The 27036-nt window shown below is 44.7% G+C and overlaps 1 protein-coding gene across 6 annotated transcripts in view; it reads right to left on the bottom strand.

The window, feature by feature from the left end:
* Nucleotides 1-27036, bottom strand: part of LOC137227739 (transducin-like enhancer protein 1) — an 87896-nt gene that overhangs the window by 15941 nt on the left and 44919 nt on the right. For 4 of the 6 annotated variants that reach the window (XM_067744089.1, XM_067744090.1, XM_067744091.1 and 1 more), the window contains exons 9-14: nucleotides 15444-15560; nucleotides 12491-12544; nucleotides 11855-12007; nucleotides 10315-10459; nucleotides 9095-9285; nucleotides 7548-7624 (exon numbers count right to left, since the gene is read on the bottom strand). In XM_067744089.1, the coding sequence (XP_067600190.1) occupies nucleotides 7548-7624; nucleotides 9095-9285; nucleotides 10315-10459; nucleotides 11855-12007; nucleotides 12491-12544; nucleotides 15444-15560 (737 nt within the window). Of the gene's footprint in view, nucleotides 1-7547; nucleotides 7625-9094; nucleotides 9286-10314; nucleotides 10460-11854; nucleotides 12008-12490; nucleotides 12545-15443; nucleotides 15561-21944; nucleotides 22028-22420; nucleotides 22568-27036 lie in introns of those variants that run through there. The other 2 variants (XM_067744095.1, XM_067744094.1) reach the window with 2 other exon arrangements.

Here is a 27036-nt window from a genome sequence, read left to right as displayed (position 1 = left end):
TAGGGAAGGTGGAGGCTGGGGATGCTGTGATGTGGGGTGATAAGAAAACCAGAGCCAGGTTTCCCTGGTGGTGCAGTGGTTGAGAGTCCGCCTGCCGATGCAGGGGACACAGGTTTGTGCCCCGATCCGGGAAGATCCCACATGCCGCGGAGCGGCTAAGCCAGTGAGCCATGGCTGCTGAGCCTGCGCGTCTGGAGCCTGTGCTCCGCAACAGGAGGGACCACAACAGTGAGAGGCCCGCGTACCGCCAAAAAAAGAAAAAAAAAAGAAAAAGAAAAGAAAACCAGAGCCATATTATTCTAAGATTTCAGGGACAAAAATGTCCTCAGGTATATAATTCACCTCCTTCTGGTAAAACCTCTTTCTTTGCCAATGTAACAAGCTCTCTACCTTTAACATTTTTTAGGGTCTGCACACCTAACTCCTAACAACTGTGAAATCCTTTACTTCTTTCACAGGATTTTTCTAGTTTGGCATCCGGGCATCCTCTCAAACATGCAGATCCAGGTGCAATCCCTACCCTATCTGAAGACAGCATTTCTGCGTCAATGGAGGGCTTTAGTAACAATTAAATGACAAGTTGAGGACTTCAAAGCCTTACGATAGAAGACTTTTTCTTTGTTTCCTTATTTAGTTGAATGCACGGCTATCCTCATTTTTTAAAAAAGCAAATGCAGAACTTCTTAAAATGGATAGGAAAAAGAAAATTACTAGATAAAGTAAGGAAGAAGAGATGGCCTAGCTGATATACTAGGAGGTTCTCTGGTCAAAGTCAGCATTTATGATTCTGAGCTCTAGGTCCTACTTCCTCCATCAATTAAACATTTCCAAATTGTAAATGTGCTGGGGCAGCAACAGGGCTCCTAGGCAGGACAAAGATACAAACCAAGAGATGCGTGGACGAAAAGTAAGACAAAGATAAGTTTAAAATATACAGCCATTTCAAAGGTCAATTCAAAAATTCCTAGCAAAGGAACCAACCACTGCAGGCAAACAGCAGTATTCGATCAAGAGATAGACAAACTAGGCCTGGTAAGCTGAAAGCTATTTCTGAAGAGGTGAAGAGGGAGAGAGAGGGAAGGGACAGTTGTCCAGCAGCTAAACATAACTCACATCAAAAGGAAGGGCCTCACTCCTCAATATAACTCCAAGAAATTATCTACGCATTCCCAGACCATCAAAAAGTAGAAAAACAAGAGTTAAACTAAAACCCACATGGTGATAATATGGCACAAAATAAGCATGTTACTTTTAGCATTTAATAGACAAAAAATCGGGCTTCCCTGGTGGCGCAGTGGTTGAGAGTCCACCTGCCAATGCAGGGGACGCGGGTTCGTGCCCCGGTCCGGGAGGATACCACATGCCGCAGAGCGGCTGGGCCCGTGAGCCATGGCCGCTGAGCCTGCGTGTCCAGAGCCTGTGCTCCGCAATGGGAGAGGCCGCAGCGGTGAGAGGCCCGCGTACCACAAAAAAAAAAAAAAAAAAAAGACAAAAAATCACCCAAATATCGTGACAAGTAAAAGGGGGCTGAACTAATTTTCAAATCCACGAAATAAACTAAGTGTGGAATCCAGACATGGTCAGCAGAGGGATCAGAGAGGAATGGAGGGCAGAGGGAGAGGGACTGGCCACTGACACATCTTCTCAGCCAGAAGCCCGGACTGGCCCCTATTCACTGCCGCAAATCATGTTTTCCTAAGAAGCACTTTTACCCCAAATGTAGTTCAGATTTTCTCTTCCCTTTAGGCTCCAACTCCAAAAAGGTAGTTTAAAGATTTATTTAAACACTAAACAAGTGGGTGGAAGATTTCTCAATTACGTGTCTAGCATTAAAACACAGGGTAAAGGAACCTGGAACTTAGCTGGAATCTTAAGCCAAACTATTATTAGCGTGAGTTATGACTGACCTCTAGGTGCTACTATAGGAAGCAGGTAGAGCTCTGCCCCCCAAGTATTTATGGAGAGGAAAGCGGTGTCACGGGGCCAGAAAAATGCCTTGAGGGGAGAGAGGCGTGGAGTACAACGAAGATGTCAATCTGTCTAAACTTCAGGTTTCTTTCTTATCAGTGATCTCCACAGAGTTCAGGCAACAAATTTCCTAAAACTAAAAATGAGTTCAAGTTAAGCTGACCAAACAACAGCAATTAAATTTCACCTTGAGGGTTTGGAAACACAGTCAGGGTAAACCGCTTATAAATCAGCATTACACATCTCTAAAATGCAAACTGCACTCTCCCTTGGAAAAGGATGAATCATAGGGTCTTGCGCAATCCTGGGCTCACCGCCCGCCCCCCCCCCCACCAGTCAACGGGGCAAACATTTGTTTACTGGGTATCTGTGCTCAAGGGGACTTCAGAAGCTTCAGTTCTAGTGGGGAAGAAGCTGACTGAAACATGACCTGGACATAGGATTATAACTCAAGGCCAAAGTGTGGAAAGTGTCACAAGACATTACAAGGTGCCAGAAGAGAGACAGCACATAGGGAAAGGCATCAGCAGAGGCTTCACGAAGGAGGCAGCAGCTGAAGTGGTCTTTGAAGGACAGAAAATATTTCCGCAGGAAGAGGTAGAGGCTGGTGAGAAGGAAAGCTGCCCCGGGTAGAAGGAGGAGGGCTCTTCTCTTCATGGAACAGAGCGTTATCCCATTTGGCCAGAGCACAGGATGCAAAGAACACAGCACACAAGGCTGGAAAGAAAGGCTGGGGTGATACTACCAGAGGGGCTATATCAGGAGTTTATATGCACCTTTTGAAGATATCTGAGCAAGAAACAGACAAGATCAGATAAATATTTCATTAAGGGAAAAACACACCTACGATCTTAGTGAGGATTTTAACAAATAAGAAGACTGGGTAAAAATGGGAATTAAACAAGGAAGCACCAAAGGCTAAAGTTTGGGTCCAGATGTTAGATAGAATAGGGACAATGCTGGGAGATGGGAGATTGGGATTGACATACTTACACTAATATGTATAAAACAGATAACTAATAAGAATCTGCTGTATAAAAAAAATAAAATAAAGTTCAAGAGAAATGAAAAAAAAAAAAGAAGAAAAATAGGGACAATGCCTTTAACAAAAAGAAGTTAGGAGAAGTTAGAAGTGGGAGAGAGAAAAAATGTCCAGGTTGGTTGGGAAACCCTACTGAGATCTTAGATCACTCTGACACCAAAACAAGTACAGAACACTGGCAATGTCATCTTGCTCTACGCCACTTGGATAAAAACAATGGAAGGAAGCAGGGCGTTTTGCATATGCTGGTTCCTCCACCTGGAGTCTTTTGCCCTTCCCCTACACAATTACTGCAGCTCTGAAAACACTCTGAGAATCCTCCCCTGACCCTCCAGATGGGATCAGCCCTTCACAGAATTTCACAAAAACAGTACTCCTCTGTCACAGCTCTTATCTCAATTATAATTACACATTTATTTTTGTGATTCCTTGATTAATGCCACCGCTCCATCACTAGGCTGTGAGCTCCCAGTAGGGTCCTCTATGCCTAGTCAGCAGATTTTGATGAAATCTGTAGAAGAGAGGACAGGAGGGAGGTGACTGACCAGACTGTAGTAGGCAGATGGTGTGGGAACCTGAAATCACATCCCATAACACAGGGCTGAAGCAATGGACGTACTCAGACAGAAGAGACCCTTCATGGAGAAACGGTGGTCTCCAAATATCTGCAGAGCTGCCTGCCCTGAGGAGGATGGAGTAGCAGCACGCTGTGTGGTCTCGGGGAGCAGGAAAGAACAGGACAGATAGGTAAAAGTTCCAGGGAGACAGATCTCAACTCAAGGGCTGGAAGAGTTTTCACACAGCCAGGGAAAATGAGTCGCCATCACTAGAGGCACTGGGTCAGAGATGCGCAGCCACTCGGTGAGGCCACTAGAACCACAGATGGGCATTCACACTAGACGCACTTTTTTTTTTTTTTTTTTTTTTTTTTTGTGGTACGCGGGCCTCTCACTGTTGTGGCCTCTCCCTCTGCGGAGCATAGGCTCTGGACGCACAGGCTCAGCGGCCATGGCTCACGGGCCCAGCCGCTCCGCAGCATGTGGGATCTTCCCAGACCAGGGCATGAACCCGGGTCCCCTGCATCCGCAGGCGGACTCCCAACCACTGCGCCACCAGGGAAGCCCAAGACGCACTTTTAAGGTCCCTCCAGTCCCACCTGCACTCTCCCGGCTGTACCACTCTTCGAGGGCACTCATGCAGCTGCCCGTGAACCCTCAAGCTCCCTCTCTGTGCTGGGAGCCCACTGTCCCTCTACTGGCACCAGCCCACCCTCCCGGCCCCCTCTGCCGGGTGGCCTTATCCCTCCTGCACCAGCTTCAGCTTCCTGCATATCCACCCTGCCCCAAGGAAGGCCTTCCCTTCCTAACTCTGGTCACTCTCTACCTGTCTGCCTATCACCCACCACTCTGCCCTCACAGCACTCAGCATTTGTCGCAAACTTAACTCAAGCATCTACTGTTCCTTTAACATTCCCCCCACATCAGTAGGCTCCCCCCAAAGCCGGAAAGACAAACGTTTTCTTTCCTGGAGCACGGCAGGCGCCTAACACACAGTTCTCCATCAAACATCCACGAAGAGCCTCCGTCTGTCCTTCCCAAATATTACTTCGACTGGTGTTTCTCAGAGAATGACTCTCGCAAACCCTTTACCACCTTGTTCACTCTACCCTGGACATGACGGTTTGTCACCATTCCTCTTATAAGCCTCGCACAGACGCTGCCCAGTGTGGTCGGCTGACATTCACCGTTGCCCCCGGCGAGGTGCTCACTCCTCAAGACTAAGTGTTGAGAAACTTTTACACAGCAACTCAGAGTCAGTTCACAACTGCTGGCTCTTGTAATAAAAAACTGGGACGTGTATTCTGTATCTTTTTTCCCCCTATCCATCTGTATTTGTCTGTTATAAGAGTCTCAATCTTTGTCATGTTGGGAAAAAACTGGTCTGCTACCATCATAGCCAGTTTGAGAAGACCACCTCAGGCGGTATTACTTTACTGAACGATGAGAACAGTATGTCCTCTCATACTAATTAATGGATTAATATGGGGACTAAGACTGTGTACGCAGCCCAGGTCCCAGACCACGGGCAAGTTCATTTTTCCCTCTGATACCAATTTACTCAATCTTCCTCCCATGATATGGCTCACCTTAAACTTGAAAGAGAATCCAAAGAAATGTTTTAACTGTTTTAGAAAGCAGCGACCCCTCGGATCCACAGCCCAGTGCCCGTTTTGACCAAGGGGAGAAAAGCACCGTCATACCTGAGTCTCACCACTTTGCCTCTCTGCCCACTGTCGTGGTCCTAGCCTACGCAGCTGTGAACACAAAGAAATCCAAGGTTCTCACAAGTCAAAGACATGACTATTTTGGCTCCAGGAAGCGTGACACCAGTACTGTCATCCACTGAAGGTGTAAACTGTGTCTAACGGCACACACAGTCGTTAGGAACTGGGTCTAAGTTAACCCTCCCCCCCACACCAGCCCTGAGGACCAGCTCTGTGGCTCTCAGCTCTGCTCACCCCATGCCCTCTGCCTCATATTTCACATTCAGGGCGGGGCGGGGGGGCTTGGCAGCTGGAAACTCCCCACAGCTCTGACTCCTGAAACTGGCTTTCCCTAATGGTTCGCTGAACTTGGCCTTAGCTACCTATTATTTCCCTGAAGATTCATCAGTTACTGTTAATTACTGCATCTTGGCTCAACATTAACTGTTTGCTCGTTTTCTTCTTTATTTTTTGGCCACAACTTGCGGCATTTGGGATCTTAATTCTCCGACCAGGGATCGAAACTGTGCCCCCTGCACTGAAGCGCGGAATCTTAACACTGGACTGCTAGGGAAGTCCCCGTTTGCCCTTTATCCACTCACCAGACAGTGGGACACACAACAGCTAGCTACACTGCCAGCAAAACCACAGGTAAGAAATACCCATAAGTGCCCTGTGGCATTCCAGGCTGGACACGGGGGGGGGGGGGCATTCCCAAGAAAACACAACACAGTAGTTCACAAGTATTCAATCGGAAAAGATCTACCAGCTAAGAAAGGATATGCGATGCCGCCCCACCTCCCAGTCCTGCTCTTCCCTGGGCCTAGATGTCACCACAAATTCCTAACATTGCTACTAGCTCCTAGTATAAACCAAAGCTTCATTTCATCATGAGTCAAATTACCGTGAAACAGATACTATAACGCAGGGAAAGAGGAGCAATGGGAATCTGCTTTCTAAAAGCAGATGACGGGGTAAGGAAGTCCATCTTTCCTCATGCTATTGGTTTGTCTGATGCAAGGCTGCAATAAAAACCACAGAAGGATGACCAGGTAGTTGAACGGACCACTCAAAATAATGCAGTATGCAACAGATGCATGAGTAATAGCTGAAAGAAACCACTCGGAGGTAGAAGGTATAACCAAAAAAAAAAAACCTGAAGGCCTGTGACATGTACCTCTGTTTGGAAAAATCAGTGAGTTGGAACTGGCTTTCTGCCATCTTCTATCCTAGGGGAAGAGAGTATTTGCTGAGAAGTAAGACAGACTCTCACATTTCAGGTTTGTTTTACTTTGGTTTTTTTTTGTTGGTTTTTTTTTTGCGGTACACTGGCCTCTCACTGCTGTGGCCTCTCCCATTGCGGAGTACAGGCTCTGGACGTGCAGGCTCTGGACGTGAAGGCTCAGCGGCCATGGCTCACGGGATCCTCCCGGACCGGGGCACGAACCCATGTCCCCTGCATCGGCAGGCGGACTCTCAACCACTGCGCCACCAGGGAAGCCCTCAGGTTTGTTTTGTACAAAAATTGAGAACTTTAGGAATTCTTTGAAATCATGTTTCTGATTCCAATATTATGGAAAACAGGTGATTTTAAGTGACCCTGGAAGAATAACCAACGGGGCTTTTTAAATTCTGAAGGCTCTCTTGCCCTTTAACCTACCTCTCCTGCTTCCTCACCAAAGCCACGTTGCACTTTATAATCTCTCAGAGGAAGGCACCCAGCAAAACTTTACTTGGGGTTCCTGGGGAGGGGGGGTGGTCAACTCCCGATGTTGGCATCCAACAGAATGTACCTTTCACGGAACTCCCGTTTCGACCAAAATAAGGAAAAGGTGGCACTGAGCCGGGTAAAGAAACAGCACGTTTCCCATTTCTGAGATTTCAAGTTTGTGACAGCTTGTTGCCCACAACACAGTCCTGTGGAAAATCTCCAGCAGCTACCCCCTAACCAAATGGCAAAGCAGAGCAGCTTTCTGAGGAAGGGTCAAGCAAGGAGGACCAACCGCCCCTGGCTCTCGCCTCCCTCCTCGCCCCCGTCCCCAACAGCTTCTCTCCAGAAATAACTAAATGCATGACATCATCCACAGTGAGAAGACAGAGGCGTGACACCTACCAGGTGCCTATTTATAGCAAGTGTTAACACTCCTCAGGAAAAGACACTAGAAATCTCCTTGGAAACGCCCAAGCCTGTGCTCCCTTTGGAATTCGAGTCTGCTGATACCCATGACTAAGTAACCGCCTTTACAGTAAAACCGAAGAGTTAGAGGTACTTACGGCTTCCCCCCGGGGATTCCTGCCAGGTTTGGAGGGATCGTAGGTACACGCATGTGAGGGGGAGGATCAAACCCAACCTGGAAACAGAATAAGGCATCGCACACTCAGTTTATGCAGGGTAGGCACTTTGTGACACCTCTAAAGACTTTTCACTAGAAACTCAGAAATCCCCAAAGCAACAGAAACAGAAACAGGGACGTGCGCTAGCATTTCTCAAAAGAAAGAGCATAATGCAAAAAAATAATACAGCCGCCTTTAAATACCACAAGACACTCTTTTGTGGTAAGTAGGAAGGTGTGTGATTGATCCGTGCATCGAGAACCAGCTTCCCATGGTCAATACGCCCTGTGGACTTAGGATGTCCTACCTGTCCAAACAAGTACAAAGAGCAATACGCTGAGTCAGGACAACCTATCAACTGCGGCACTATCGATGTGTTAGGTCAGATAGTTCTCGGTTGGGGGCCGGCCTGGGAATGACAGGATAATTAGCAGCATCCGTGGCCTCTACCCTCTCAGTGCCAACAGCATCCCCCAGTTCTAATAAACAAAAGTGTCTCCAGATATGACCAAATGTCCCTAGGGGGCAAAATCACCCCGTTTCATACCACTGGTCTAAGTCATTGCTTAGAAATTCACGCATGGACGCTCTATTTTGTGCACCTTAACGAAGGTACCTAGTCCCTCAGCTGTCCCCTTTGCTTTAAATTATCTCACCCTCCACTGCACAGCCTTTCCTAGTAGTACAACATAAGGGAAAAAACAATGAACTTTACTATCACCCCAAGTTATTGGAGGTAATGAAGAAGGGAGAGGAGAGAAATGCACGTGACATATTTCAAACAGCCAACAGAAATGATTTAGGGACTTTCATCTGCTATGAGTTATAATCTAGTCCCTTTTCCTGATGCAGTTAAGGACTACACAGTCAATTTTCCCCTTCACATGAAGTTCTGTCTCTTCCTGGTCAAACATGAGGCCATTTACACAGTGGGAGAAGGTAGGACAAGAAGGAGAACCTGCCCCACGGTTTCAGTCCCTTTGTGTTTCTCCCTGTTGAGCTGAGATCACTTCTTACACCTAAGTCACGCTATTGGGTTTAAAGAATAATATAAGCATGGAATGAGAAAATTACGGCTCCTCAAATATTTTTTTCTAAGAATTAAAGAGGAAAAAAAAAAAAAAAAACAACTTCAAGAAACGAATGAAAAGGCTTCTGTGAGCTACTTGAGTCATTTCATCGCCTTCCAAAAAAAAAAAAAAAAAATCTACTTTGGTGGGAGAAAACCAGATGTCCCCTGGACCGCTGAAGTAGCTCCTAAACACTGCCTTTTTTCATCCACAAAAACAGTAAAACAAAAAGCATTTGGCCTTAACTTAATGAAGCGGCATGCCGATGAAGGCGGACAAGAGGGAGGCGGGCGCAGCGAGGACACTGGGTCTTTGTCTGCAGGCGCGGGGACTGCAGGCCGCTGGCCGCTGCTTGGGTCCCGCCCGCCCGCCTGCGCCCACCCACGGCTGCCTGCCTGCCATCCCCGCCATCCCTACCATCGGGGAGCGCCCGTAGGCCACCACGGCGGCCGCGGCGGCGGCCGCGCTCATCTGCGGCGACATGTTGTGGAGGCTGGCGTAGGCGGCGCTGGGACTGGTCAGCTCGCCGTTCATGCCCGCGTGGGGCACCATCCCGAAAGGCGCAGGGTACGGACCCGGCACCGCCAGGGGCGTCCTCAGGCCGGCCGCTGCAAGGAAGCACAAGCTGCACGTGACTCACCTGGCCGCTCAGGTCCAGCCTGACCATCAGTTCCAGGGTCCTCTTCAGTGCCCTTCATTATAGGGAAGGAGGAGAGAAGGCTGGGGGGAGCAGAGGGGTACCAACTCTAAATCCTACACAGGGTTCCTTCTTCCCTGGAGCTGAATTCATCTCAAGGAAAGAATGGGCCCCAGGGGAAGAACTGCCCACATATTTCCTCCTTGGTCGGTACACTGGGCAACACTGCGCACCAGGGAGATTAAGCAGCATCATTGTACCCAATTCACAGAAGGCTAACCAAGGCACAGGCACTACCTGTTGACTTAAACTCAAAAGAAGGTTCTCTTGATAAAATCCAAGATTTCTCCTTCAGCCCAAATTTTCCATTACCTGCTACCAATTCCAAATGAAAACCTGATCCTGGATTTATGTAAACCAGAGCACAGGTTTAGGGGGAATATGCTGGGGCCTCTCTTCCTCTGGGCCCAGAGTGTTACATTTTTCCTTTGCCAGGGAGGAAGATAAAGTTAAAAGTTATGAGTTTATTCAGGGGCTGGGGTCCCAGTGAAACCCTCCCAATTTCTCCCGAAGGAGAGACCGTGATTCCTAAGGGATATACCGGCAGAACACTGGCCAACTAAAGCAAGCAAGAAGCACACTTGGGCCGGTCAGACAGGCTGTTTCAGTCAATATTAGCAAACTCAGACACACAATGATAGTTTGGTAAGGAGCTTACATGCGGAATAATTACCAGAAACTTTATTGAAGTCCCTGGGATTTGGATTATTTGGAAATAAAAGAAAAGCCAAATGTAAACAGTCAGAGACTGAACAGGGTGCAGCTGCTGAAACCCAAGGACAAACATCTGTTTCTTATCATGGCTTTTCAGAGATAGGAAGGAGGGAGGGGGGCAGAAAGTGCATCTCATATTCACGAGGAAACTGCATGAGAGCTGAACTGACGAATCAAGTTGGGAAAGGGAAAAACAAAACACAGCCCGCAAGAGGCAATGCCCTACCCGCTTGGTTAACGAGGGGGTCCATGGCTGGAGGCTTGCCGAGGCCTGGACGTAGTCCTGGAGTGGCGCTGGTGCCCGGCGTTGGCATGTCACTCCGAGGTGTCGGTGTGCTGGATTTCAGAACAGGCGTGCTGGCTTTTTCATGCTGGTATCATTAAACAAATTAAATGAGTATTATTTTTAATCCAAGCCATATTACACAATTTATCACAACAGCAGCTGGGACACTGGGCACCTTCTAGCTACTCCCGCAGCCAATTTTCATAAATCCACACAATGTTGACAGCATTAACTTGTGAGGGAGAAATGTTGACCTTTCCTCTTCCTGCCAGAATTAAAACTCTAGCTAGAGACACAGAACATGATCACACTCCTTCCTCCGCAGATTTTATTTTAAAAAGTATTTTTTCATCAGGCTTGTGGACTTTGGATCTAGGCCAAGTTTGAAGGATGACCACCCAGAGGAAAGTTCCCGGTCACTCAGAAGCGACTGCCCCGGTCATCGAGGATATCAGAGGGAGGACCCCCTTTCTACCTTTGCTGCTTAATGGCAGTGGGATTGAGACTAACAGCGAGAGGCAGCGGAGCCATCAATTTGATGAGAAGCAAACTGGCATCTCAGGGGCAAGAGCCCTAGACCTAGTCCTATCATGTTGAGAGATGTGCCTAAAAAAATAACTCTTTGGCATTCAGCAGCTGCACCCATTTGCCAACGTAACCAGAGTGGACCCACTAGTGCAGGGGCCTTCAGGAGTCAAGATAGTAACAGGGTCACAGGGCATCTTCTTCTGCATCTTAACCCTTCATGTCCCTTTAATCATAGTCTGAGAAGCACTCTGGGGTAGCAAAGAACATGGGTTAGAGAGACCCCAGCTCCCTCTGGCCTTGGATCTGACGAGCTGTGCAAATTTGGCAAATTCCTCCAGCTTCCCTCCCCATCAGTGAAATGGGATAATGCCTTGAGGGACTATGTAGGGATTAACTGCAGAGTTGTTATGGTGCAATTATGGTGAGTGACGAGATGAGATACTCCACGATGTTTGTTGAATGACTGAAAGCATGAATTGGCCTGATGTACCCACATCCCGCCCCCCCGAGTTCCAGGCTTCCCCTGGTGCCGCCTTGAGTACATCACCATCTGCCCAGCAACCCAATCACAACATGACCCAACAGGATGGGTCAGTCTAAAACCAGGGGAAGTGTACCGCTTAAGAAAATGAGGACTCCTTAGGACCTAAGGCATTTGAACCATTTGCCAACTAGGAAGTTGAGCCTATGCCAGGAACATATCCCCCAAGTAAGAAGGAAATGGGCATGGAAGCTTGTTATCTCTCTCTAATCATGGCCCAAAATAGACGACCCAGAGGGCAAAAGTAATCACCATGGGGACAGAAAGCAGAACGATGAGCTTCACTTTTAAACCCTTAAAAATGTAACTCTCAATTAGTAAAAACCCCACATTTCAAATACTTTAGGGAACCTCTGGTTCCCTGATAAAACTAAACTGCTAAATAGGCAAGTGACAGTTCTTATGACCTACCAAGCTCATTTCTTTGGATTTCAAAGAAGTGGAACTTCCCGAGGAGGCGGTGGATGCCGGGCTGCTGGAGGCGTCTTTCTTTAGCAGACGGTTTTTGTCGATCCCATTTTCCCTGGGTGAGTGGGCGGGGCTTGCTCGTGGAGACGAGGGGTCCTCAACAAGCACAAGCAAAAGGCTCGTGATTTCACTTAGAATGGACGGATCTTTCCACACCAATTCGCCAAATTAAAGGAGAGCCCTGAAAGTCCTTCAGATTTGGGGGATTTGAGGGTGTGCACCTAATACTGCTATTACAATGAATAGGATGGTGTTTGCGAGTGCACCCATGAAGACACCATAAAGAAACAAATCTAGAAATAATCGTATCTTCCCTCATGCTCAAATACTTTGCCCAGAGGGCACGGGACCGAAAGGAGCACCAGACACCAACTTAGTAATCCAAAATGGTTAGGGAAACAGATTTTTTTTTTTAAAGGAAACAAAAGTTTGTGTCGGTTTTAGACACTTATTGTTCCATCCATGAACAACCATTAAATCCTTAACGTGTAAAGTTGCAAAAGACCAAAATATGGTGGTTCCACTTCCTTTCTCTCACAAGTCACTCTGAAAATAAAGTTTGATAAAGAGAATGGTTACCTCATTAGACACATCCACAACTAAGTTGTCATCACTTTTGTCACCATCGCTGTCCTGAAAAAAAAGAAATTTTAATGCCATTTACTAAAGGGTTTGAGGCTCAATTAAATTTCTGTAGCTCTTGGTAGCAGACAGACTAGCAAATGACCTGGGCTCCCTTCCAGAATGCCAGTCCTGGTAATTAATACCACCGTCTCCCCTTCGCATCTGACCTGGGGACATGCAAAGACCCAGGCAGGAAACTCTGCTGCAGCAGCACACCAGCTAAACAATCACAATGTGTATACAACAGGTGATGGCAAGCCATAAAACTTGGCACACAGTAAGGGTTCAATAAATGTTTGCAGCAGCTGAATCTCTCTTATAATCTGAAATCTGCATATCCTTATCTCAGAGATCTTTCCCCACTGGATTTCAAATTAAGAACACAATTTCGGGCTTCCCTGGTGGCGCAGTGGTTGAGAGTCCGCCTGCCGATGCAGGGGACACGGGTCCGTGCCCCAGTCCAGGAAGATCCCACATGCCGCGGAGCGGCTGGGCCCGTGAGCCATGGCCGCTGGGCCTGCGCGTCTGGAGCCTGTGCTCCGCAACGGGGGAGGCCACAACAGTGAGAGGCCCGCGTACCGCAAAAAACAAACAAACAAACAAAAAAGAACACAATTTCACGTCATTGCTTTTTTTGTGTATCACCTTGAAGGCTGCCAATCAATTCTAGTGTTCATGGACAATTCATAATTATAAAGAGAAACTTGAACCCTGTTCCCATGGGGTTACTAGTTACTACAAAAAATTAAATAAAGGAAACAAAAAACTACAAACAACAAAGCTGGCTACTGGTTGGGATAATGTACCAAGATCTAACCTCATGATAAGAATAAAGCTCTTCAGCAATCAGCTTGGAATATTCTTGAGATGGAAGGAAGATAGGATGGCAGTATCTGGAGGGCCCTGGCACCCTACATTAGGGCTTTTAATGTCTTGACATGAAGCCATAAAATTGGCTAATCAGAGGAAACTCCAAGGTTGCACGCACTGAGTTTCAAAAAGCTTCAGAAAAGCTGTTCAATTTAACGTGATCACTCCTAAATCAAATTCAGGGCAGGCTGAAGAAGTCTACTTTCTTAGCCAAAAGGCCTTATATGTCTTTTAGTACAGAGTAATACAATGGACATACGGAAAAATAAGACATACCTGGTACAAACAGGTTACAAAAAAGTCATGCAGAGCTATGGATTCTAGATCCCTCACTACTAAATAACTTATCTACAGAGCAACTCGGAATTCCATCATTGGCAAATTTGCAAATTTCTGTATGTCGTGGACTTTCTTGACTAGCTTATTAACAGTTGATGCCATATATAAACGTACTTGTGTGGGATACTGGCTCTGGGCAAAAGATAAGGGGTAAATATGTGCTAAAAAGGCTTGGGCTGTGGTGGGGAGATCAACAACTTGGGTTCTTGGGATGTTATTATGGTACAAAGTATGGACCAATTTGAGGACCTCTGGCAAAATATCCAATCCTAGGCTCTCGCTTTGGGAATCCTAACATGGTGATGAAGAGCACGGATCCTGGAGTCAGACTGTCTCCAGGCTGTGCTGCTAATTCTGACCTTGGGCAAATCACTTAAAAGCTCTGTGCTTCTCTTCCCTTATCAATGAAATGGAGGGATGATACAAAACTCACAGGGTTGTTTTCAGAGTTAAATGAAACAAGCCACGTAGAAGCACGCAGTACCTGACGCTACCTTGAGATGTTGCCCAAGAAATGTTACCCACAGTTAGCCATTGGCTTGCGCCAGCCAGCAGAAGACAGAGGTCTCGCGTGGAAACCTCCGCACAGCCTGCACAGCAGCCAGCCAGAGGTAGACACTTCTTCCTCCAGGGGCAGTGCGGAGTGGCCTAATTTGAATTCTACTCCCACTGTTCCTGAGAATGTGTGCATCCTGAAACAGACACTCGGGGACACACAAGGAAACTACAAGGCATCTGTCAGCTGCAATGTTTATGACGCCGAGACCAGCACCAATGGCCATTTGGCGTGGTTTGCTCTCCTCATGAATGTGGTTTTAGCTACATCTAAGTCAAGAGTCCTCACATCCAGTCGTGTGATCTCATCTGTAGGGTTTGAACGAGATACCCCCAGTTTCTTCCAGGTTTTTTTTTACCATGGACTTTTATCACTACACTGCTCCCTGTGGAAAAGGACGAACTCTGCCTTAAGACGTGATAAAAGCCTGAATATATTACCAGAATGGCATTCAAAAAGGTAAGCTGGTGACACCGAATTCTTGCCCTTGTCATTTTAGCAGGACAGGCTACCAAATTTGCAAGGTCTAGGACAAAATGAAAATGCAGGCCCTAGCCTCAAAATTGAGAATTTGAAGAAGGTGGAGAGCACAGCATGAAACCAATGGTGAGGCAGGGCCCCAGCAAGACCAGGGTCAGTGCAGCTGCCCAGGCTGCACACCACGAAGCCAGCCCTACAATTTTGTATTCCCTCTCATGAGTAACTACGGCAGAAAGCCTAAAATTTAATACTAAGCCTGGCAGATGCATAATTTACAGCTCAAGATGGAAATAATATCCTACAATGTAAGAATCTATCCTCTTGATACTATTTTTTTTTTTTTTTTTTTTTGCGGTATGCGGGCCTCTCACTGTTGTGGCCTCTCCCATTGTGGAACACAGGCTCCGGACGTGCAGGCTCAGCGGCCATGGCTCACGGGCCCAGCTGCTCTGCAGAATGTGGGATCTTCCCAGACCGGGGCATGAACCTGTGTCCCCTGCATCGGCAGGCGGACTCTCAACCACTGCACCACCAGGGGAGCCCGATACTATTATTTTAAGGGATGTGAAATTGTCACTAAGATCTTAGAGGTCCTTTGTATACTCACTTAGAAGCTGAGCAAGGAAGCAAACCAGTATTATTTCAAGTCCTTTATTTACTTACATAGTGGCTGGAGTCCTTATCGTCCACCTTTCTTTTTTTGATGTCATTGGAAAACTCGGGTCCATTTCTGCGTTTATCTGTGCCTCTTAGACTGTCTGGGACCAAGAGGGAGTTACTCTGCAAGACAAAAAAATTAATCAAAGATTTCTTCCCAGGTCTCCCTGTACACATGAAAACCCCACCTGGATGTGATAGCTGGTTTAGAAAGGTGATGCCTACATGGCCTTTCATTCCATTTAATTCGTCTCATCTGAAGACTTTGACGGCAAACATTTATAGAGATTTAGGCACTTAAAAGGGAGACCCTGACTATGCACTCAAGCCGTCCAAAGCCTGGTGGATCCTCCAGGCCCTGCTCACTTGAAATGTTCTTCTGTTCTGTTTGCTGTTAGAGAAATGGGAGCCTGCTGTTTATATGCGGATGTGTTTTCATTCTTTCCCACTGAGACTCCCTGGTCAGGAATAAGAATGGCCTATGAGCAAAACCTGAGATCACTCTATTAGACATATTCTGTGACTGTAAGAGTCAATGTGTGCCTCTCTAAAAAGACACAAAGAGAACGGGTGGGATTAACAGCATGGTTTCCTAAAAGGCAAATCACATTTTCCACAGTCACAATGAAGGAACTCTTTTGAGTTCTTCTAATTTATTGTTGAAAATAAGATTTGGTGTTCCTTGCCAAGAGCACTGAAATTTAAGACCCAAAGCAGGAATTCCAGCCAGTGAATCTTCAACAGCAAGGCCAGCTCCCACACACAAAAGCGGGAACAAGGACTAATCTTTTCCACAAACCACACAGGATACTTTCATTCACATGTGCTGAGTATGAACTGTTGACCCAAAGAAAACAGGCATTTTAGATATTTGAGGGTCACATGACACGATGTGACATCCCTTCAATTCCCATCTCCCCTCGGGGCTAAAGCATCAGAACATGTTACAATGAGTTCTTTTAAGTGCGGGATTAGCATACGCAAGGGGGCAATTTGTTCAGTGGTGTGTTACTGCCTTGAACAATGCTGAATGGGCCGTGCAAAAACTTTCTTTCTCAAAGCCCAGATAACCTCCATTTCTGAAAGACGTTGAAGAACTAAGTCGGGGAGTCCAGGGCCAACAAACAGTAATGCTACCTTTCTCTGCCACGATATAAAATAGAAGGGGCCTGGGGAAACCTTTAAGTTAGACCATCTCTAAAGCAATAGTTACGTACCATGAGCAAATCTTTAATGGTCCATTTTTAGAGGCCATGGATGGGTCTTCGTTCCTAACCAGCCCAAGGAAATTAGCCAGGTGGCTGGCTCTCAAAACTCCCCCGTGAAAACCGTGAACCCCACTATGGGAACGTTCTCAGCTCAACCACACACAGGAGGAAATCAAAAGTGGGAATCAGAAGGCATTCTGAAGCCTCTTTGCGTACTTCAGAGGCTGCCTCTGAAGCAGCTGAGCTCTCATTCACGACCCTTCAAGCTCCACAAATGCCAGGAGGCTTACATAAAAGCAGCAGGGAGGGACCAATGCAATTCAATATAGAGAAGCTCAGAATAACGTCTTGAGCTCAGTGTGGGGCTGAAAGGTGAGCTGGCTGGATCCCTGAACTAATTACATTGGTAAATATCTGCTAAAAACTAACCCCTCTGACCCAGACCCACAGCCTGACAGGTCGCAGGAGACTTAACAAAACTGCAAAGTGCTTACATGCTGGGGAGGGGAGAAGCAGCTTGAGCTCATGTGGAAAAAGTGTCCATACACACCTGTCTGTCTTCTAGATTATGTCAGTCCCCAAGTCTCCTCCTCCAGACTCAGACCAGATACATTAAGGTCAAGGCTGTATCATATTCAACTTGACATCTACCCACTTGCCCAGCAGAATGTAGCATAGAGTCGGTGTCCACTCACAATTTAAAAGTCTCTTTCCCCGGGGTCCCCTGTGTAGCCCTCCTGCTGTAATTAGCAGGGGGCATCCAAACCACTCAGCCATCCAAAGACAGCTTTTTAATGATCTGATTTTTTGAATGTCAAGTGGTACTGCGAACATAAAAGTAAACGACACGCCTATTAGGAACAATGCAATTTCTGCTAGAAACAATAACGTTTCTCTGGCTGGACCTGTGAGCCCGTCAAGCTTTGAGGCTTCTGCGTCTCCATTATCAGAAGTTAAATTCCCGTTTGAGCAGCTTTAGTGAGGCCTGTAATCTGAATGCGTTTTGCAAAGCTCTGAAAGTTCTTCTAAATTTAGATGGGGCTGATAATTAGCACCCTTGCTTATCTGAAAATTGGCTCCATTCAGATGGAAGATTGAGACAAGTTACAAAACGAAATGTCTCATCATACCTTTGATGCTGTACAACTGATTCAAAACAAGGCAGCAAAGAGTATGGGCGGCAGAGGCCTGGGAGAGCCACAGTCCAGAGTCAGGGGGTGCCTGGCTCACGCTGCAGCCCCAACAAAGACGAACCACTTTCTTTTACCCTTGTTCCCATGAAACTTGCTTGCTGTGTGTAATTGTCCCTGACATCCTCCAGCCCTGACACTGCTTTCACTGTTGTTCTTGACTTAAGCAAATAGTTCCAGCCTAATGGACTTCATTTGCTGTTGGCAACAAAAACAGTCTTGCTTAACTACTGCCTAGGTGACCCTAATCCTCTTGGCTACCTCACTTGCTCACCAGAAATCCAAAAGTGACTACATGGGTAGTACTGGACGTCTCCTAATACCATTAAGTCTTCTTCCCTCATGCTGCGTTTTGTTCTCACAGACCGTCTTATGTTCCTCAGGGCTCAGAAGTGGAATACAGTCATTCTGATGGTTGTTCTGAGCCACTTTACACATATTTTGAGAATGCGTACTGACTGAATATCCTTTGGATCCTTCAAAATTTAGGGTTTTACCTTGATTTGTTAGATTTGAACGAGGAGAAGACAGACTCAAATTTAACGTTAAAATTTAATATTTAATCAACATTTAAATGTTGATTAAAAGCCTGTTTGTGAAAGAATAAAACTGAGGTTGCTTCGCTTTAAGTTACTGAAAAAGTCATGCATTCTAAACACTGAAGATAATTAGGACCAAACTTCTCAAGACGCCAAAGCAACCTTAACACATATCCACCCTCTTCACCCTCCTCAGTTTATCTAGAGGATGTTCAGAGGGGAAGGCAATTTGCCTAAAGTCAAGAAGCACTATCCATTAAGGCAACTCGCCTGTGCTCCCGGAAGAAGTGATTTTTAAACTCAGTTTATACACATCAAATACTTGGACCCAAATACTTGACCCCCAAATACTTCCCATTTAAAAGTCACATTGGCTCTTTAACCTATTGAGCTTAATATTCTAATGTGACATAATAATGCCTACTGCATGCTATCTCTGATTGCCCCCACCTCCTAATCACAGACACATCTTGATTTACTTGGTTAGAGGCCCACCATAACAAAATTGTGAACATTTAAAAAAAAAAAAAAAAAAAAGAACATTTTACAGCCTACTTTTAAATGACCTGAAAACAGTCCCGAGTTCCTGGCTTTCCACTCATGAATCCTACCCAAGGTGCACACTAACAGAGACCCCAGCAGAGAGCAACAAAGCAGCCCAGGTACTCACAGCACTGGCTTCATGCCACATCGACCACCAAGAATAGTGGTTCCACAGACCTAATTGCTGCTGCAGCCTTCTCTTCCCAGAGTCCATATCTTGAAAGATATGTATCGACCAAACAGCGTTCATCAAGTAAAATTCCCCTTTCAAATTTTTATTTGCCAGAGTTTTTTAATCAACATGAGAATTAGTGTTACCACACTGACTGCTATACTCTAATTCTAGCCAAGAAACTTGATGTTTTATTTCACCTTGCAGCTGGTAAAAGTTAATCATCTCCCAGACTTTTTCAAACGCTGTAACTATTGGGCAGACTTCTACAAACGTTCTGAGAACTGGGATTTCCAGACTGTATATAAGTTTTCCTTTGTTTAAAAATTTTCTTAAGAACCAAACAAAATCATCTTATTTACCTTATGTCTTCTACAAGAACTCAAAGTACAAGTCTTATACAGCCCATGGGGGATATTACAAATCTGAGCATATCAAGATCTAAAAGCCCATTATGTCTTCAAAACAAGCTAAAATTTGAAAACCATGATGATTTTCTGCACCTAACAAGTTGCACACGTTGACGGGAATAGAGCCAAGTAAAACGATAAGGGGAGAGGCAGACCAGACAAGTCTCTGAAGAAAACAAGAGCCCTCTGAAATGTTCAGTACCAGAGACAGAGTGTCCAAAAGACCTGTTAGCCCAACAGGCATGCTTTTCTCTCCATTTATATATATGAGACTACACATGAAATGACTTGATGAGGTGTAAGAACAGAGAAAACGTTATGAACCACAAGAAGGGACCCATCCCTCTTAAAATCTGAAATATCTGAGAACCTAAAACCTCAGTGGGCAACTGCACTGACAACAGACAAATCGTTCACTGTAGTTACCCTGTGCTTCCTGAGGGTCACTTCCTGCACTAACAGTGATGTGATGGTTAAGAACAGGTACAAGGGCTTCCCTGGTGGCGCAGTGGTTGAGAGTCTGCCTGCCAATGCGGGGGATGCGGGTTTGGGCCCTGGTCTGGGGGGGTCCCACATGCCGCAGAGCGGCTGGGCCCGTGGGCCGCAGCTGCTGGGCCTGCGTGTCTGGAGCCTGTGCTCCATGGAAGGAGGGGCCACGATGGTGAGGGGCCCGCGCACTGCGATGGGGGGTGGCCCCCGCTCGCCGCAGCTGGGGGGAGCCCTCGCACAGAGGCGGGGACCCAACACAGCCAAAAATAAATAAATAAATTTATATATTAAAAAAAAAGAACAGGTACAAGAGTGAGCAGAAAAGCTGCTCAGAAGAGAAAAGAAAAAGTAGGAGGTCTTCCAATATTACAACTGGTGTGCACTCCCTTGAGTGGTCAGATCCAGAGCACCATTTCCCAAATAGGTGAACCATGTTTTATAAAAACACACACCAGAACCGTTCCCTGCTGAGTGGGCACATGTTAACTAGAGAGTTGGTGGCAATGTGAACCCAGTGGGTAGAACTGGACAGTGTATTCTCTTGAAGTAAAAATAAACATGCAAACACACAAGTACTGAACCATACCTTCATATAAGAACTTACCATGTAAGCAGAAGAGTCTTTTGAACTTCAAAGAGCATTCAGTCGAATCGGAAGAAAATGTCAAGAGTTGGACCCTGTACCACCTTTGTTCTGACCATTCTAGACAATCATGTTTCTATTTCATGCTCTGAACACCCACCCCCTCAAGACCAAGGTAAAGAGACTCAGCTGCTTTAATATGAATAAAAAATAGTCTTTAAAGTCTTGTTCCAAGAATTTTACTTTTCTTTGGCAATTTAACAGGAATGGTTGTTCATGTATACAGAGGTATCTTGGAAGGTAAACTCCAGAATATATAAAAGAAGGCATGTTTACATTGTCAGTGTGGCCAAAACCCTTTATAAGAGTATTCATGTATCCTTCATCTATCCTGAGACCTCAAAGCAATTCTTCTGCCAACCAAGTCTAAACCTTGAAGCCACCAGCAGCAAATGTGAAAGGAAAACCCGTTCATGGAGACAGCAAAAGCGAGACAGGTTTCCCTAATGTGAAAATAATACACATTATTCAAATGGATTTCTTTAGCTGCCATGCTAATTCCCCTTGGGAATGGTGTCCTCCTCACAGGAAAAGTGTCTGTGTCAGAGGTACAGATTGGAAACTCATGACACCTCATTTATCCTCAGTTACACTAAGGCAGTGGGAACCTAATTTGCTAGCACACTCTACACTGACAATTAACTTCTCGGTGAACATTAAAACAATGAGGTAAGGACGCACCCCATCACATCTCTGCGCCTTCTCATCCACACCTGGTACCAATTAAGCCATCACCCTGTGTGGTACTTCGTGCTGCAGTCCAGTTGGTCATTCAAGTATTCTGTGTGACAAATGCATTTTTAACCTGTAAGATTAACGATCCCCACTTGTCAACAGTGAAGAGTGGAAGCAAGTGGAGACATGTGGAAATGTGGAAATCACATCTTGGAAGACTGGCTGTGAAGCAGGCCTAAAGGGTACATGTCTATTTTTCATATTGTTTAAAGGCAAAATATGTGGAAAAAACAAAAAAACGGGGTGTTCTTGCACCTTGATCTAAGAACGTGGCACTGTCGGGCGCAGACGGGCGACTCAGGATACTCAGAATAAAACGGAGCCAGACATACACACCCAGTGAGTATTTGGGCTGGAAGAAGTACTAAACCACAAAATGCCTTCGGCATCAACTCTCTACATCCACAGCTTGCCCTTCCACCCTCCTTCTCCAGGTAAAACAAAATAAAACCAATAAAAAATTTTGGAGCTCATAACAAATATAACTGTTTAAAAATAATCTTTAAATGACCTCGTAACACCTTCATTCCCCTAATCAGGACCGTGGTCACAGCCAAAATCAAATTTGTATTTCAAACCTTTTCTAGAAGCATGTTTTCGAAGTGCTCTTCATTCTCCAGCCCCCGATGAGATGCTTCTACTGCAAGAAAAGGTCCTGAAACTAGAAAGCACTGGGTCAGGACTTGACTGTGGTATCTGGATATCGGACGCCACTTAACCCATCTCTCCTCATCAGAAAGACCGAGACACAAAGTTTATTGCTTACTGTGTTCTAGAGGGAATACTGAAGATGATGATCAGGCCAAAAGGAAAATAAAAGTTTACAAAATCTGCTCCAAAGGGTGGGCATTAAGGTTTCTAATTACAGAACACAAAATGAAGCCTAAAAAAGTTTGTGGAGGGAGAAAATAGCCTCTACCTGCTTTCTGTTTGTTTAAAGATGCCCTATCCTCACTGAGATCTCAGGGAGGTAAGACCTGAACATTCTCTGGTCACGCACAGGTCCTGACATCCGCCTGGCAAGCTCCGGCCCCACAGCGAGCAGACACCTCACCTGGCACAGGAACACGCCACTCCCGACAAGCAAGAAGCTGCCAGTGCTTTCCTTCCTTCAGGGGGTCACCCTTCTCGTGGCAGTGATGCTGGTTTTCCCAGAAGATCTACGTTTTTAAGCACAGAGTTTTAAATTCTGCCAGAAGAAAAATCTACTGAGGCAACCACTTAAGAAAACTTAATGTTTTCCGCTGTGCCTTAATATTGAGATTTCAGGTGATGCATTTCAGTTTTATCCTTTATCTCCAGGCAATTCCTTGACATGAGTCAGGTCAACAACATTTAGGCGAAAACACCTCCTCCTGGTCCCTGTTTACCTTTGATGAATTCGAGCACCGTGAGACTGATCAAGTTCCTAAGAGGCTGGGATGGGTTTTGTGATGCTGACACACTAAGAATCATTAGGAATGGTCACCGGTCATGTGAGCCCTCACCTCCACAACAGCCTCACACATTTTTTAAAAAGGAAACCACAAGTAACTACGTTGACGGTGACTAACGACGCATCTACTGTTGTCAGGGAGGACTTTCCTAAAGGCTTGCTACGGTATGTCTGACGACTTCCCATTTGCAGTCCCTAAACCCTCACCCTGCAGACAGCCACCATCACCACTTTACAGAAGGATGAGAAATCTTGCCTGTGCAGCCAGAACTCCACTGGGGGCTGCCTTTGTCCAAAACCCATGTTCTTTCTATCACTGTCCCCTTTCCCCCCACACCCACAGTGCCACGGTCCTCAAGAGCCACTGGGAGACGCTGTGACATTCAAAAAAATAAAATTTCAGAAACAGGCCAAGAGTGAAGTATTCCCCAAAGCAAGCCTCACACCTTATTTCCTCCTTGCTCTCTATACTGCTGAGTGTCGTCTTAGAAAAGAGTGAAGGGATGGGTGGTCCGTAACTAGGATCTGGTCCTACCTCTGCCAATAAACTAGTGAAGTACAACAGCTAGAAAAGAAAAAGATAAAGACACCCCCTTACATTAAATAAAGTGATGGCTGTCATAACTACTTTTAAATAAGTTCTAAATGTGAACATAATTTTAGAAATGTTATAGGAATGGCAACAGGGTCCCTCAGAAAGACATGATCTAAATCTCCACCTCTGTTAATTAACTATATGACCAAAGACACCCAACCTCCTTACTTTGGTGTCTTATTGAGAAAATGATGGTGACGCACCATTTTGACCTCTGAAGTAGATGAAAAGTGCTTAGACTTTTCTGGGCCAGGAACCCCTTTGGAGAATTTAATGCATGTTATGATCTCTCCTCAGCACTATGTAAGAGCACTGACCCACTCTGCATACAATTTTAGAGGGGTCCCAGGACCTTCTGAAGTCCACTATGAACCCGCCTTAGGTCTACAGATCGTCCCTGTCCTAAGTCTCTCCCACATAGACCCCTCAAGTCTCCTCCCTCTTCCAAATGTTCCAAATAGCGATCACATGAGTTAGATATTTCAGTGCTTTTCGTTCAACACATAATTTGACTTTGACATTAAAAGCTATCACTGCAAAATGGCAGCAAGTAAACGCAGTGCCTCAGCCAGTGCCTGGCACATAGTAAGTGGTCAATAAATATGCAAAATGAATGAGTATTTAAACATCCATTCTACCATTTTTCTTAAAACCCATACAACTCCGTGTCAATTCTCTAACTCCAGGTCTTTCAAGTAGACGTATTTAAAGTGCATTCCCTTCAGCCAAAATTTAGTGCAATTCATCTTTAAATTAATTGGGATATCTAAAGTTTTTATTACTCCTGAAGAAGTAAAGGCTTTTGTTAGGTCATTTTTTTGCTCAGTAGTAGCACTCTGGTAAATAGGCTTATGTTAGGAAAAAAAAAGGTTTGCGAATTAGAAAACAGCCAAACAGCAGAATACACCTCTCAAAAATTACTAGCTTTATCATTCATCCCTTTCAGAAACAAGAAACTTAAAAATAGTGTCCGTATTTTCTCTCTGTTCTTAGCACCTTTATTTCCTGGGTTTTACATTAAACAGGTTACATTAAGGTTCATTTGTTTTCCTACCATAAAACCTTAAACCAGCAAATGGAATCATCTGTCACTAAAAATAAACATAAACTATCTATGAACCAGTTTTAGACTCACAGATAACAATCCACACACACTCACACTCCCTCCGACATAAGTCCCTGATTTTTGCACTTGATATAAAAAATATGTTTGTTCAACATAGAAGGAAGGGCAGGAAAAAAAAACAAGACTATATGCCAGCCTAGAATTTTTTAGAACTCCTTGGTCTTCTTTATGGCAGAGGTTCTCAGAGTTTGGTCCAAGGACCCTGAGGGTGTCTCTCTGTGGGCAGATTTCTTCCAATACTTAAACCGAAACAATGTATGGCAACAAAGAGAATGCAGAAGCCGAGGAGAATTCAACTGCCCTCTTTTAGGCCAGGCATTAAAGACATCTGCAAATGTGCAAAAAAAACTAAACTACTCTTCCCACTGCAATTTTTTATTTTGGGAAATAGTTATTTTTCATTAAAAATGTTATTTATGCTAACACAAGTAGCTCTTTATCTGTTTAAGTGATTTTAAAATGTTTTATTTCTAACCCAGAAAATTTTCAAAATATATGACACACATAAACAAAAGTTCTCTGGGGTCATCAGTTACTTTAAGGGTAAAAGATTCTGAGACCATAAGGTTTGAAAATCGCTGCCCTATAGCCACTGTTCTTAACCCCTCGATGAGTGAACAAACAAAACAGCAGTACAGAGCAATGAACTGACTTTATCTGCCAAGTAAAATTCAACTTCATAATTCAAACCACTTTATTAAACAGATAAGTACTATAATATTTTAGGAGCTAAAAGTACACATCATCTCATTACCCACTGAGTCTCATATTTAATTTTACACAAAGTTTGAAGAGAGCTAGTTAATTTTATGTAACTGCAGCAAAATCCCACTTATACGGACAGTGAACAATTTAATTCCTCTCTACAGACTGAATTAAATTTTTAGATTAAAAATTAGTGTAGTTTCTCCATTTTATATTATCATTACCATGAGTTTTCTGTAATAATTACACAGGAAACTCAGCATATATACTTATTCTGGAAATACTCTTTGAAATTATTATTAAGACTTGACAAAAATTTGGTGTGAAAAAGGAGACATGCAAATAACACATTAAGTAACCATGTATTTTATATTATTTTATAGATTGGTTTATGCAAGGTATCTACCACATTTGGACTTAAAAGTTCAGATTGCTAACTCAACACGGACTTACAAACTAAACAAACTAGACTTGAAAACAATCCACAGCTGCCTGAAACTCAAGAACGATTTAGTACTTCTTTAAGGGTACAACTCATTAACCTTCGTCCACCTCACCCTCACTTCCCCAGTCAAGTTCTTGATTACATCTTCCAGCCAAAATTACACACAGATTATTAGACATACTCAGAAATACAGTCATACCGAGTTATGGAAAAATGCCTCTACAAGCTTAAGTGTGCAAATTCTACTCTCTCCTGCCACTGGCATTTCAGAGAGGCATACACCATGGTATCCCTTCCACAACTGTCTAGAACTCTTGCTAAAACTTTCTGCAGCCTTGTATCTTCTAGTATTTTTGTTGCTTTTCCTTGGTTCTTTGAGAAAGGGCTTGTGATACATGTACCTACATATCCCTACACATCCCTCACTACAGATATATTTCCTATATTACCTTACATATAGTAAGCATTCAATAAATATACCGTGACTTAAGGTGGAACAGTAGTACTGATAACATAAAGTTGAAATCAAGTCTCAAACCTAGAATAAATTCAATAGATTAAAACATGCAGCAGACTAATGCATGTGGGCATTCCCAGCATCATCTTCTGCCATCTCTATTCTCTGGCCCAGGATTAGGGTTTTTAATTTGATACTCTATTGAATGAACATGGCAGAAAAGATGACAATCTACAGGGACATTGAAACAGCAAAACAGAAAGGTCACCTCCATAAATCAGTTTACTTAGGTCCATACTTTCGGAGTAGGTAATTTTATTCCCTAGATCTAAATTTTTTCTCCCCTCTTTTCTCCTCCCAACATTTTCCAAAGAAAACTTACAGGACAAGAATTTCACAACTACCTACCTCATCCTTTCACCATTATCCATTCCACCAATACATCCTGACACATGAAGTAAAACAAAGCTCTGTCCCAAAGAGAATTTTAAAAATAGCTACCGTTCTACACAGAAGGTGTGTGTGGAGGGGTGTCTAAACTTTTCAAACTGAAAAAGTTTACACATCATCCCCCCAAACATAAGAAAGTATCAGAGTGATTTAAAAGTTCAGTATCCTATTTTTTAACAATATTTAGATTGAAGATGATCAAAATACTGCCATGTTCAGAAAGAAGGAAGGAAGGAAGGGGGCAAACACTGGAGGTTATCTGAGCTGAAAAGGGGCCAATTTCTCATTCTGTTTGTTCCACAACATGTAAGAGACGCATTTTAGAGACAGGCCTCCCCACAAGTAACCGGCAGATATGTGTACAGATCAAACGTGCTTTATGTAAAATGAGTAAGATTTAGGCTGGTGGGAAAAAAATGAACTCGATAAGCACAGAGCCCCGTGCACTGAATTTCCT

The sequence above is a fragment of the Pseudorca crassidens genome, chromosome 7 (genome assembly GCF_039906515.1).
Source record: "Pseudorca crassidens isolate mPseCra1 chromosome 7, mPseCra1.hap1, whole genome shotgun sequence".
NCBI lineage: Eukaryota > Metazoa > Chordata > Mammalia > Artiodactyla > Delphinidae > Pseudorca > Pseudorca crassidens.
This window is presented reverse-complemented; position numbering and strand designations above follow the sequence as displayed.